General features: G+C 41.2%; 1 protein-coding gene across 1 annotated transcript in view; it reads right to left on the bottom strand.

Moving 5' to 3' along the window:
* The window catches only part of DNAH9 (dynein, axonemal, heavy chain 9), a 623295-nt gene that overhangs the window by 468947 nt on the left and 140384 nt on the right, over window positions 1-13964 (bottom strand). Inside the window, 6 exon segments of the mRNA XM_006898570.1 lie at window positions 4021-4181; window positions 6470-6709; window positions 8007-8132; window positions 9553-9705; window positions 10687-10813; window positions 12590-12720. Coding sequence (XP_006898632.1) covers window positions 4021-4181; window positions 6470-6709; window positions 8007-8132; window positions 9553-9705; window positions 10687-10813; window positions 12590-12720 — 938 coding nt within the window.

The following is a 13964-nucleotide window of genomic DNA, read 5'->3' as shown; positions in this document are numbered from 1 at the left end:
GCGGGGGAAGAAGAACAAACTGGGGAAGAGGTTAGAGAGAATGGTACAGCAATGAAGGAATGAAAACCCAAAATCCCTGTAAATGTTCATTAATACTAATAAAATTTAATAATAATAAAAAAGAATTACCTAATGAGTAGGAAATATACTCTCCCTACTCTACGGCCTGACTCCTACTAATGATCCCAGTTTTATGGACTGCTACCTCTCCTGACTCTCTAACAACTTGTGTTATGCAGATGACACAACCTTGCTTGGTGAAAGGGAGGAGAACTTGATATGTTGCTGCAGAAGATAAAAGATTACAGCCTTCAATATGGATTACATCTCAAGAAAAGAAAAATCCTCACCACTGGGTCAATAGGCAACATCAGGATCGATGGAGAAGAGCTAAAAATGATTTCATCTTACTTAGCTCTACAATCAACAGCCTTAGTATAAGAAGTCAACAAATCCAAAGCTATGTTGCACTAGCAAAATCTGCAGTCAAAGACCTAGCCAAAGTGCTAAAAAATACTGATGATAGTCTAAAGAGTAAGGTGCAATTGAGCCAAGTCATAGTCTTTTCAATTACTTGCTATCCATCTGAAAGTTGGATGATGATGAAAGATGACGGAACAATTTATTCCTTTTGGCTGTGATATTGGAGAAGAGTGCTGAATACTGACTATCCCATGGACTTCCACAAGAACAAATGCATCTTTAGTGCAACCAGGGTGCTCCTTCGAGGCAAGGATAGTGAAACTTCAGGTCACATATTTGGGGCATGTGGTTAGAAGGAGCTAGTCCTTGGGGTGGGCGGGGGGAGATACTATGTTTGGAAAGATGGAGGATTAACAAAAGAGGAGAAGAGAAGACACTCATCAAGATGGACTGAAACAGCCACTGTAACAACAGGTTCAAGTATAGCAAGGAGGATGAAGACGGCACAGAATAGGGCAGGGCTCAGATCTATTGGCCGTAGGGTCACTATGAGTCATAGATTAAACACAGCAGCACCTAACACATGCACTCCTCTCCTGATGAGGTACAGGTGATTCAATGGTAGAACTCACTCTTTCTTTAAGGGCGACTCAGGTTCGATTCCTGGCCAATGCATCTCATGTGCAGCTACCATCAGCCTGTTAGTGAATTATATGCCACTATAATGTTGAACAGGTTTCAGTAGCACTTCTAGACTAAGATAGACCAGGAATAAAGGCCTGGAGATGATCTACTTTCAAAAATCAACCAATATAAACCACTATGGTTTGGTCCTGAACATGGACATGATGCAGGATTTGGCAGAGTTATGCTGTCTTGTCAATTGGATCACTATGAATCCATCACTAAGTCAATGGTAGCTAACAATAACCACCTCTCCCAATGCCAAAAGAATGTACTCTATCTTCCAGGTACATACGGTGAGTCTTTCCAAGTTCATGTTTTGTTCACAGAAGTCTAGCTGCCATAAAGGCTCTTCAGTAGTGTTGAACTTCTGAGGCTGCTGGGTCACTTTAATGAATTATCTTCAGTAGAAAAAGTAACACACAGAGATTTCTGTACAATGCATGGACACCCTAATAGCTACCCTAAAATCTCCCTAGGATCCTACACAATCTTCAAGGTCCAGATCAGACATCACTTCTCCCTTGAAGCTCTCCCAGCTCCTTTCCTCCCACTGGACATGGGCCCTCTGTGCTCATAAGACTCACTGCTGATTCTCCCTCCCTGCAGATTTATAATACATGTTTTTATATACTACTTCCTGGGGATTTTATTTCATTTCCTTTAGCTTCAGCTTGAACTTACATATGAGTAGCTGGTGGTCTGTTCCACAATCAGCACATGGCCTAGTTTTCACAACTGATATTGAGCTTCTCCAGTGATTATTTTCACAGATGTCATTGATCTGATTCCTATGCATACTATCAGGTGAAATCCATGTGTATAGCCTGCACTTACATTTCATATAAAACGTATTTGCAATGAGTAAGTTGTTGATTGTGCAAAATTCTCTTGTTCTATCTCCAGCTTCATTTCTGTCACCAAGTCCATGTTTCCCAACTACAGATCCTTCTCTGTTCCCAACTTTTGCATTGTGATCACCCATTATTATTAATGCATCTTGATTGCATGTTCGATCGATCTCTGACTACAAAAGTTGATTGAAATCTTCTATTTCCCCTTCTTTGGCTCTGGATGTTGGTGCATATATCTGAATGATAGTGGTATTCACTGGGCTTCCTTGTATGCATATGGATATTATCCTGTCACTCACAACATTATATTTCAAGACGGATCTAGAAATGACTTTTTTAACTATGAAAGCAGCCCCATTTTTCCTCAGCTTTTCCTCTCCAGCATATGATTGTCTGACTCAACATGTTTCATGCCAGTCAATCTCATTTTGCCAATACCTAGTATGTCCATATTTATCCATTCCATTTCTTTCTTAACAATATCCAATTTTCCTACATTCACGGTTTTCATATTCCATGTTCCAATCACTAGTGTCTATTTACAACTATTTCTCCTCTTTTGTGTTTCCATACTTGAGGGCTCAGCCTCAGTTGCCTTATCTGCTAGTCTAACTGTATGATACAAAGCATTTTCGAAGGACTTCTATTTCAGAAGTAGATGGCAAATCCTTCTTCCTAGTTGCTCAGTCCTGCTTTCTATGCATTGGAGAGCTGGACAATGACTAAGGATGAAAGAAGGAGAATTTATGCCTTTGAGCTGTGGTGCTGGAGAAGTGTTGAATATATCATTGACTTCTAGGAGAACAAACAGGTTCATGCTAGAAAGGGTGAGATCAGACTGCACCTTGGAGGCAAGGATTCTGAAGCTTCATCATGACTTTGGACATGTTGCACAGTGGGACCAGTCCTTGGAGAGGAACGTCATGCTTGGGAGGTGGAGGGACAACAAAAGAGAGGAAGACCGTCAATGAGATGGATTGATTCAGTGACTGGGATAATCGGGGTAAGTGTGTCAGAGACAATATGATTGGCAAAGGATAGAGCAGGGTTTAGGGCTGTTGTACATAGGTTCGCTATGAGTTGCAGGCGACTTAACAGCACATAGCAACAACTTTTACTACTTCATACCACAGTATTGTACTTTCTTCTCTTGCATTTAAATCCTGATCTATATGTGTCTTATTTTATTCTCTTGACTTGTACCTTAAGAGGAGGAAGGAGGAAATGTTTTGGTCATCTTTGCAATCCCACTGACCAGGCCAGTCTGCCACAATTCATTAATGAATAAATGAACATGAATGACAAAGATTGTTGTTGTTGTTGTTGTGTGCCACTGAGTCAGACTGACCCATAGCTGGCCCTCCAGCAGGTTTACAGAGGGAGGAATTTCATGGGAGGAGATTGCTCATCTTTCTCCCATGGAACAGTTGGTGGACTTGAATCTCCTGTCTTTGGGATGGAAGTGAAGATTCTTACCACTAGGCCACCAGACCTTCCTGACAAACACTGTCTCTTTATAAATGGTCAGCCAATTCATAGTATAACTATCTTATTTACACTCTATGTGTTAGTATTCCAACAGATCAATAATTGATTGGTAAAAATAATAACATCATTTACTGAGAATGTGCTATACACTAAACTCTTGACAAGCATTACTGTCTTTAATATTAAAAATCTGATGCATGAGTAACTATATCATTACAGAGAAGAGGAAATTAACAGTTACAGAGGTCAATTTCTCAATGTCAAACAGCTTTTATGTGTTAGAGATAGGATTAAATCCTGTGTTAACTGCAAAACCCATGTTCTTAAATGCTATAGGATACTGCCTAGCAATTCCTCAAAAGCCCTGGTGCACTAGTTTGGTCTCAGGTGTGCTTCTCCTTGGGACGCTGCAGAGGGTTTTGATCTACAACAGTTCGATTTTTTTTACAACTGCTCTGTCAAGAGCCTGCTCTTGCCTATAGCTCAGTGGACAGTGAAGAAGGCCTTGATCCTGGATTGCGTGCACCAGACTGCAGTAGGTTCTCTGTCAGTGGTAGCTACAAAAACTCACCTGTCAGTCAAAGGCGTAATCACCAGGCGAGGGGTGTTTCCCAGGTACTCATAGGAATACAGGAACTGGGCATCACAGATGTTGGCAAAGCAGTGTTTGGCCTCGTCGTCCCACCGATGGCGCAGCTGGGACAGCCACAGGAAGGCCTGGGCATTGTCAACCTAAAGGGGAAGTTTCGGGTAAGTGAGTAAACCACACTGGTAAACAGATGGTCCCTTGACTGCAAGCTAAGCAGGGCTTTGGCTGGTTTGGCTGTGGTCTAACAGTCAAGAGTACCACACCTCTGGCCAGTACAGCTAAAAAGCACAAGCTGCTCTGATGGGTTCACTGCAGGCTTTAAAAGGTAGGAGCATAATGTTCTCCAGTCCCTCCCATGTAAAGTTGTTGTTGTTGTTATGTGCCATCAAGTTGCCTTTGACTCATAGTGACTCTATGTACAACAGCCCTAAACCCTGCTCTATCCTGTGCTGATCTCATTGTCTCTGACTCACCCACCCTGATCTCCCCAGTCACTGAATCAGTCTATCTTACAGAGGGTCTTCCTGTCCTGTGCTGTCCCTCCAGCCTCCCAAGCATGATGTCCTTCTTCAAGGACTGGTCCCTCCTTGCAACATGTCCAACGTATGTCAGATGAAGCCTCAGAATCCTTGCCTCCAAGGAGCAGCCTGATTTAACCTTCTCTAGGATGAACCTGTTTGTTTTCTTAGCAGTCCATAGTATATTCAATACTCTCCTCCAAAACCACAGTTCAAAGGCATCAATTCTCCTATCCTCCCTAGTTATTGTCCAGCTTTCTGATGCATAGCAAGTAATTGCAAAGACCATGGTCTGTTCCGGGTGCACCTTAGTCTCCAGAGTGATACCATTGCTCTTCAGCACTTTGAGAGGTCCCTAACAGCAGACTTTCCCTTCACCATACGTCTTTTAATTTCCTGGCTGCTGGTGCCAAGAGTGTTGACTGTGGAGCCAAGCAAACTAAAGCTGTTAACAATCTCAATCTCTTTACCATCCATTCTGATGCTGCCAATTGGTTCAGTGGTGAGAATCTTTGTTTTCTTGATATTGAGTCTCAATCCATATTGAAGGCTGCAGTCCTTGACCTTCTGCAGCAAGCACTTCAGGTCTTCCTCAGTTTCAGCAAGAAGGGTTGTGTCATCTGCATAACGCAGATTGTTGATGAATTTTCCACCAATCCTGATGCCACATTTCTCCTCCTACAGCCCAGCCTTCCAGATAATATGTTCTGCATATAAGTTGAAAAGGTAGAGAGATAGGACACATCCCTGGCATACACTCTTCTCAATTTTGAACCACGCAGTGTTTCCTTGCTCTATTCTGACAACTGCCTCCTGGTCCAAGTATAGATTTTTGCATTAGCACGATCAAGTGTTCTGAGTCAGCCACAGTTGGTTGTGATCCACACAGTCAAACGCCTTTGCATAATCAATGAAACAAAGACATTCCTCTGGTATTCCCTGCTTTCAGCTAAGATCCATCTAACATTAGCTACAATATCCCTAGAAGCACAAACCCTTCTAAACTCAGTCTGCACTTCTGGCCGTTCTCTGTTGATGTGCTGTTTCCGTCGTTTTTGGATAATCTTCAGCAGAATCTTGCTTGCATGTGGTATCAATATTGTTCGATAATTTAGATTGTAATTTATAAAATCATTGCTCCTGTGTGCTGCATAGTATTCCATTGTGTGAATTTACCATAAATTCTCAATCCATTCCATTGTGGTTTGTATGTAAACGTGTATAAAATAAAATTTTTTAAAAAAACAAACCACCCCAAAAAAAAGTGGGAGCAGCCACCAAAAGATTCCCCTCAACTTTTATAACCATTTAATCCTATGATTAGATACTGTAGTTGAGAGTACTTTTCTTCTTTTTTCTGTATTCTCTTTGCTATTGTAGAGAAATTCAACTGATTTTTGCATGTCAATCTTATATATCCTGTACTTTTCTGAATGGTTGTTTATGTCCAACAGTTTTAAAACATACTGAATCTTTTTCTAAGTACACTATTATATCATCTGCATACAGAGATTCAGGATGGATATGGAGGAAGGGAGAGCAGGAAAAGAATGAATTGATAATGAACATCACATTGGGATAGGTGAAAGGAAGAACTACTTGAAAGGAATGGATGATTAGGCATGCATTATATATATAGGAAAATTAACAATCTGGAACAAGACATGTATTACAAAGTGATCTGGGCAACAGGAAGAGAGGAAAATGCGTATCAATGAATGAATGAAAACCCATCATTTCTGCAAACTTTCACTAAAATCGCAGTCTATAAAAAGAATCCTTCCTAAGTTCTCTGGCTCATGCCATGCAGACTCTGGAACACACGTTTTGCCTGTATGTCAGTTTCTCCTTAACTCCATATGTCCAATGTAGTTGCTCACCAAGGAGGACACCCCTGAGTGCCTGGAACCCACCTTCTGAGCAATCATCTTGGCCACCACGTCACGGGCATGTACATCAATGGTGCATATGGTCATAATCTTCTGCCGGTCCCCCTTGGAGAGCTGGCCAATCAGCATCGTGATGAGGGTTTTGAGCTGGGCCACTTGTTTCTTGTAGTAGTCCTTCATGGCATTCTCATAGCCTTCCTCCAACCTGGCAAATGCAATGCCCACCTCTGTTGTCCACCAGATCTGTGTACAAGTCAAGGCCACCTATGGCATCAAGAATTACTGGGTAAGTAACTGTTACCTGACCTGTTTCCAGGCAGTCTACTTACGTCTCAGAAATAACCCAGGATGTGATCTCAAGGATGATGCAACTCTCTGCCCTCTCTCTCCCCCCAGCATCTACTAAATGAACTAAGAACTTTAAATCTCTGGGAATGTGAAGCTGTTACAGCACAAGTGGGGAAAGTAGTTTCTGCTGTTGGAAAAGATATAATTTGATTGAGAACAAGCAGATTCTAGAAGCATCTGCACTGATCATTAGGTTTTTATTTCCCAGAGGCTGTATCTTTCCTGTGCTTGGGAGGATAACTGACGGAGTTATTTACCAAGCATCTCAATAGTCTTTGCTCTGCTCCTCGGGCACCACGTGTGGTCCATGCTCATTGAGTTAGTGCTGACCATCTGTGGTATATATTTTCCTGTCCACAATATCATAGCACAGCTTCCTTTCTAAAAAGCAATAACTTTAATATGTCTATCCCTGAAGCTAAAGGCAACAACACCAAACTTCAATGTGGTCAATGTGGTTTGCATTTTTCAGAGATGAGATAAACGGAAATAAATATAAATAAATATGATAAATAGTTCTTCTGTTTTTCTAGAGATCTTGCTACAGGAAACCTCCTAACTGAGCAATTATGGTGGAAATTGATATGTATATATTAGTAATAAGTAACGACATTAATATCTTATTTGGTTTGTATGATGCTGGTGTAGTTGATAGATGTTGTAATAGTGTTGTTATGTGCTGTTGCAATTCTAAGAGTTAACAAATTTTCATAACCTTAAAGTTTTGATAAAGATAACAGGGAATCTTGATAGGAATTATTTCTTTTGTGAAATAGGGAATGATGGTGTAAAAAAATATCATTCCCTAATTGATTCCTTTTTATCTTTGACTTTATATGCATTGCATGTCACAAAGAGTACATTGGTGGCCTTGTTTAAAGTGGCTTGATGGAATAGTTCAACTCTGCTGTTAAAAAACAGTCCTTTCCCTCTTTTGTGCTGGCCTATTTCTCTTCTGTTCCTCACAGCCTTGAAACTGTTATGTCTACACTCATTATCAGTATTTTCCCACCTTCATTTCATCCAGCTCCCTGCACTGTGATCCCTTTCCTATTGATCTACCAACTCCCTTTCCATGGCCATTCTTCAGCCTCTCTATTTTGCTTGACCTATTAGTAGCATTTGGCATTTTTACTCTTATGTTCTACTAAGCTTCTTTTTAGTTTCTATAATTGCCACTTATGAATTTTCCTTTTATTTCCTTTCCTTTTACCTGTGCTGGATAGTCGAAGAGCCACTGCTCCCTCGGTTTTTCTTCATAGGCCATTACACCTTCTGTCATTTCATGCCTCACAGTGGCCTTCATGTGAGTGAGCACATGGTTCAGCCATATCTCCACCTAAAAGAAGAATCTGGGTTAGACACTGGCACCTGAGAAGATTTGATCAATAAGGCTCTTTCCACTTACACCCTCCCCTCAATCTGAAAGAGTGAAGAGAATGAACTCAAACCATGGCTCTACAAGACACAGCAAGACATATTGTTTGTATAATTGAGGATGGTAATATGTGATAACTACTTTTAATTACAATAGATTGATGTGTCCACTTGGAAAACAGAGGACAGAGTAGTAGGGTGGGAGGGAGACTGCTACGCAGAGCTCTTACAGGAAATCTGAATTTGAGTTGCTATTTGTAAATAAGTCTGTGGATTCACATGACCTTCTTGTTCATTCTGACCATAGGGTTGTTGTTGTTGTTGTTAGGTGTCATCAAGTTGACTCTTAGCAACCCTATAGACAATCTATCTAGACACTATCCTATCCCGTGCCATCCCCACAATCTCTGACACGCCAAAGACCATTGCTTCAGTCCCTGTGTAAACCCATCTTGCTGAGGGTCTTCCTTTCCTCACTGTCCCTCCACCTTCCCAAGTGTGATGTCCTTCTCCAAGGAACAGCCTCTCCTAGAAGCAGGCTTAATTGCTTTACAGAAAAGAATACATCCCAAATTATGTCCCAGGATCAATGTCATATAATGGAACTTCTGATTATTTTCTGACACTAGAATTACTTTGCAAAATACATGTGGATTAAGATGGAATCCTGTAAAAGTCTTTTCTCCAGGTGTTAAAGAGACTCTTAGATGAGAATCCTAGGGGACCATGCTTAGAGGGATCATTTAGGTCAATGAGCATGAGAAGACTTTTACTCAGTGGAGATGGGAAAGAGTTATGGGGAAAGAATATTCCCGGGATCTGTGTTACCTTATCATGAGAGATTTGTAGGTGTTAGAACTTAAAACAATGTGATAGCTGGTTTTCTAAGGAAAAGGCTGGGAGGAGGATATAGTTGACTCTGAGGTATATTTGTACACAGAGGGAATATCTCAGAAAGCAGGTAATTTCAAAGGACATTTTCTCCCAAGGAACCTGTCAATGTTCCAAAATCCCCCATGGTGTGCTTGAAGGGCTGTCATGTTAAAGTCTCCTGGTCCTGTTAATAATTTCCAAACCCTCTCCTTGTTGACTGGAGTAGTTGTGCATATGCATTTTATTCCTTTCTGCACAGATCTGTGCTTTGGGAAGAGATAGGAATGCTGACATGTGTCCTTCCCAGGGACAGGAAAACATGCAAGACAGCCCACATCACTAGAGTTTGCTTCGAAGCTGCTTCAGGTCAAGTAAATGCAAAGGTCAGGGCAGGAAGAGCAGTTCTGACCTATGGTGAGGAGGACCATCCCCAAGGTTCATGGTGATTCTTAACAGAGACACTTTGAGAGATGATGGTGTAAGGAGGGCGGGCTAAAGGGCTTTGTTACCTGCCCGCTGCAGTCACAAGGCTCACTGAAGGCCACGTACTCCTCTTCTTTGCTGTACATGCCAAGGCTTATCTTGGTTGGTTCCTTACTGTCATCTAATTGAAACTCCATCTTGGCCATGTTGTCAAAGAGTTTGGAAAGGTGGCGTTGAACCTATGAAGGTAGGTATGCAAGAGAACTGGGGACAATGTCTAGAGGGGTCTTTATTAGTACTTCTTAGGTGCCTATCAAATGACAATCTTGCACAGTGCTGTACAATCCAGCAGGGGCTAGACTGGCAAACCAAGAATGCATTTTAGAAAATGAAGAAGAGCATTGTTGGTGGTCCGTGAAAACAATTGACCCCAGTTATCAGAACCTCTTTGATGTGGTGGACCAAATCAAGGGCCAATCCAAGAAGAAATGCTGGATGTGGGAGGAGTGTGTGTGGGGATGCGAAATGCATCACCACTGAGTGAATTCCAACTCACAGGGATCCTATGGGACTGAGCACAACTGTCCCTGCAGTGTTTCCAAGGCTGTAAATCTTTATGTAAGCAGACTTTCTTCTATAGAGCTGGAAGTGAGTTTGAACCACAGACCCTTTGGTTAGTGACTAAGCACTTAACCACTCTCCCACTGGGACTGCTAGAAGGGTTAGGAGGCCAGGCAGTGCTTTGTATTTCTTGAGTGAGCAGTACAACACACTACAGACGAGGTTTCCAGATGCCTATCGGATTATACTCCTTGCGAGGGCTCTGCCTCGTCCATCTTTGCTATCCTCAAAGCTTCCCCTTCACATGACACGTGGCTGGGCTTCTCTCACTATGCTGGAGTCCTAGGCAGTAGTATTAAAAGGGAAGCTAGACAGAGCCAACTGTGTTCCTTGCAAAAGCTTAGGCCGCTCCTCTCCCCCAGGCATCCTGAAAGTTTATCCAAATCTACCTTAGTCATAACACCCTTGAGTAGGCTGGAGGGTGTCCTGGGCAACAGTAACAGTGGGGACAAAGAAATGACTGAGGTCTGGAATGGCAACACAGGCATAAAACACACATATTGCCAGAAAAGGAAGCCATAAAGGTGAACTTGAGAATCCCTCCCACCGAGAGCTCTTCAGGCCTTCTGTAACTTTCTGCCAGCACTTTCCCATCTTACCTGCAGTGGAGCCGTACCATTGGAAAGGATGTCTAACAGATCTGAAGAGGACAGAAAATAAAACCGAGGGAAGGCAAGCCTCTTGGTGTCTAGGTACTCTGCCAGGGCCTTCTCACACAGGCACAGCCTACGGGCATAGAGCACAGGGTGTCCTCAGTATGCCGTCACCCATAGGGACATATGCAATGCCCAAATGCAGATACAGGCAGTATACAGATCATGTGCAGAAATCAGCCCAAGGAGCCCTTGGGGACGTGTGCAGGCATGCACACTGAAGCCTGTGCACCAACACACCAGTTACCTGCTGCCCCCATGACAATTCTGACTCATGGCAACTCCCTTTATATCACAGAGTTGTATTCTCTGGGGTTTTCAATGGCTGTGATTGGAAGTGGTCTTTCTTGCCAGGTGACTCTGAATAGACTAGGATTGCCAACCTTTAGTAGCTGAGTTCTTGCCTTTTCACGACCCCCTGGCATTCATATACATGAAGGTGTTTATACACCTTGAATGTTGACATTGTTAGGTGTCACTGAATTGGTTCCGACTCAAAGTAACCTTCAGCACAACAGAACAAAACACCTTCTGGTCCTGAGTCATCATCACAGTTGCTTCGGCCAATGTGTCAATATTTCTCCTTGAGCATCTTTCTCTTTTTCACTGACTCTACTTTACTAAGCACAAAATCTTTCTCCAGGGACAGGTGCCTCCTGCTAATATGTCCAAAGTACTCGAGAGGAAGTCTCAAAATCCTTAATTCCAAGGAGCATTTTGGCTGTACTTCTTCGAACACAGATTTGTTTGTTCTGACAGCTCATGTTACATTTCCTATTCTTCACCAGTGTTATAATTCAAAAGCAGAATTTATTCCTCAGACTTCCATATTCACAGTCAAACTTCCAATATGCAGATGAAATAATTGAAAATACTATGGCTTGGCACACTTTAGCCCTCAAGGCGGCTTCTTTAAAGAGGTCTTTTGAAGGAGATTTATCCCAGTGCAATACATCTTGGCTGCAGCTTTCATGGGTGTTGATTATGGATTTAAAGAAAATGAAATCCTTAACATCAAGATTTTTTTAATATTCATCATCATGTTGCCTATGGGCTCAGTTTTGTGGATTTTAATTTTCTTTATATTGAGGTGTAATTTATAATGAAGGTTGTAACTGTTGATCTTCATCATTAAGTGTCTCAAGACCTCTTTGTTTCCGCAAGCAAAACTATGCCTTCTGTATACAGGAGGTTGCTGATGAGCCTTCTTCCAAATCAGATGCCATGTTCTCTTCTTAAGGTCCCAGCTTTTCCAAGCATTTGCTCAGCAGACAGGTTGATTAAGTATGGTGAAAGGCTACCATCCTGACACACATTTTTTCTGAAGTTAACCTGCTGCACTACTTTGCTCTTTTCAGTGACTAACTCTTGGTATATACACAGGTTCTGCATGAGCATAATTAGGCATTCTGCGATTCCTGTGCTTCACAAAGTTCCTCATACTGTGTCATGATCCATACTGTCAAATGTTTTTACGTAATTAATACAACACAGGCAAATATCTTTCTGGTATTCTCTGCTTTCAGCCAAGACTAATATTATATGAGTAACAATACCCCTCATTCCATGTCCTTTTCTGAATCCATCTTAAATTTCTGGCAGTGACGTATATTTGTATCTGTTTTTTTAAACTATCTTTTATCCCATATGCCGTATATACCCCAAAATATGTGGAATATATGTATGTCCTACTTAAGGCATATTTCATATGCCTTTTATACTCAAACACACAGTGAACGCACACAGATACCCATACTTACTCCCTTATTCAAGGAGTTATATAAAGACAAAGGATAAAAATGAACTCTTGTTCCCCCTAGTATAAAAAGGCCAGTAAGTTAACTGTCACCTGCTCTGAATATCTTCTAGTTTTTCATAAAGGCCTGATTTGTTGGTTGCTTCCACAACATTTGGAGTTTTCTGAGCTTCATAAGCCAATTCTTTAAAATCAACGTCAATGCCTTCAAACCTTTTAGAATCCTACAAATAAAATTATGAAAAAGAGTTATTAAATGCCACCCCTTCAATTGCAAGAAACTCCCATGAGATAGCCAGTGAATTCTAGTCAGAAATAGCAACCTACTCTTGGTTGCTCCACAGAGAGATTATTAGCCTTGGAGAAGAAAAGACCCTCAGCCAGAAATTTCATTTCTCAAACTTGGCTTCTGAACTCCTTTTACACTTTAAAAATTGTAGAGAACTTCAACATAGCTATTTTTATTTCTATCAGAAGTTAAAACTGAGAATTTAAAAAAAAAAGTAATGTATTTATTTGTTAGTTTATTTGGTTTTGGTCAAACATTCTCCTAGCTCGTATAGCCCTGGTGTGTCCACTTGCTGTACAGAGGTAACTTGTGGTTGCTGTGAAGCTGAACACTGTGACACTGATGTGTCAAATGTGATAATGGTTACCCATAGTAGACAGTGTTTGGTGGAGCTCCTCAATTAAAATAAGCTTGGAAGCAGGAGTGGCATCCACTTCTGTAATAGCTTGCCTCAGGAAACCCTATGAACCTGGAAAAAGGATGAAAGTCACGCAAGTGTTGAGGACTTTCGTTCATAGGGTCGCTATGAGTAGCCTATGACTTGACGGCACTAAACAACAATAGTAAATCCATTGTGTCTGACATATATGATGATTGTTAATAAAATAACTATTTTCAAAAAGAAAATAATTCGGTAAGAAACATGGCATTTTTACTTTCACCGGTATTTTTTTTTCTGTAAATCTCTTTAAAGTCAAACTTGACAGAGGACAACAGATTCTCATATCTGCTTTTATATCTCATTTATCATACTTGCCCATCTCTTTTGTATCCTTTGGAAAACTCCACTGTAAACTCATGGAAGAATGGAAATGAAAGATCAAATAACATTTAGAAACATTAAAGTTACTTTGATTTATGGGTCACCAGAAAAGGTTTCAGGGGAGCCCAGGTGTCCCCCCAATCACACTTTGAGGAACACTGGCATAAAACAACAATTCCTAAGCAGACAACAGAGATCACGTTTCTTCAGGTTTACATGAATGTGACCAAAACAAATTTTTCCTTAGGAAACGTGCTACTATGAGGCCAAAATTTATTAGAAGTCACCATTTCCCCTAAACACGCACACATTCACAGTGTTAATGTTTTGATTAAGTGAGAGAATTAATATGTAGAGTGCTTTAGCTGAGAACCTGGCACCTAGGAAGAGCTTATGGCATTATTATTACAGAATAT

Source organism: Elephantulus edwardii, unplaced genomic scaffold (assembly GCF_000299155.1).
Source record: "Elephantulus edwardii isolate Elephantulus edwardi_28Jun2011 unplaced genomic scaffold, EleEdw1.0 scaffold00233, whole genome shotgun sequence".
NCBI classification, from domain to species: Eukaryota; Metazoa; Chordata; class Mammalia; order Macroscelidea; family Macroscelididae; genus Elephantulus; species Elephantulus edwardii.
Note: the sequence above shows the minus strand (reverse complement) of the source record. Positions and strands in the feature narration are given on the sequence as shown.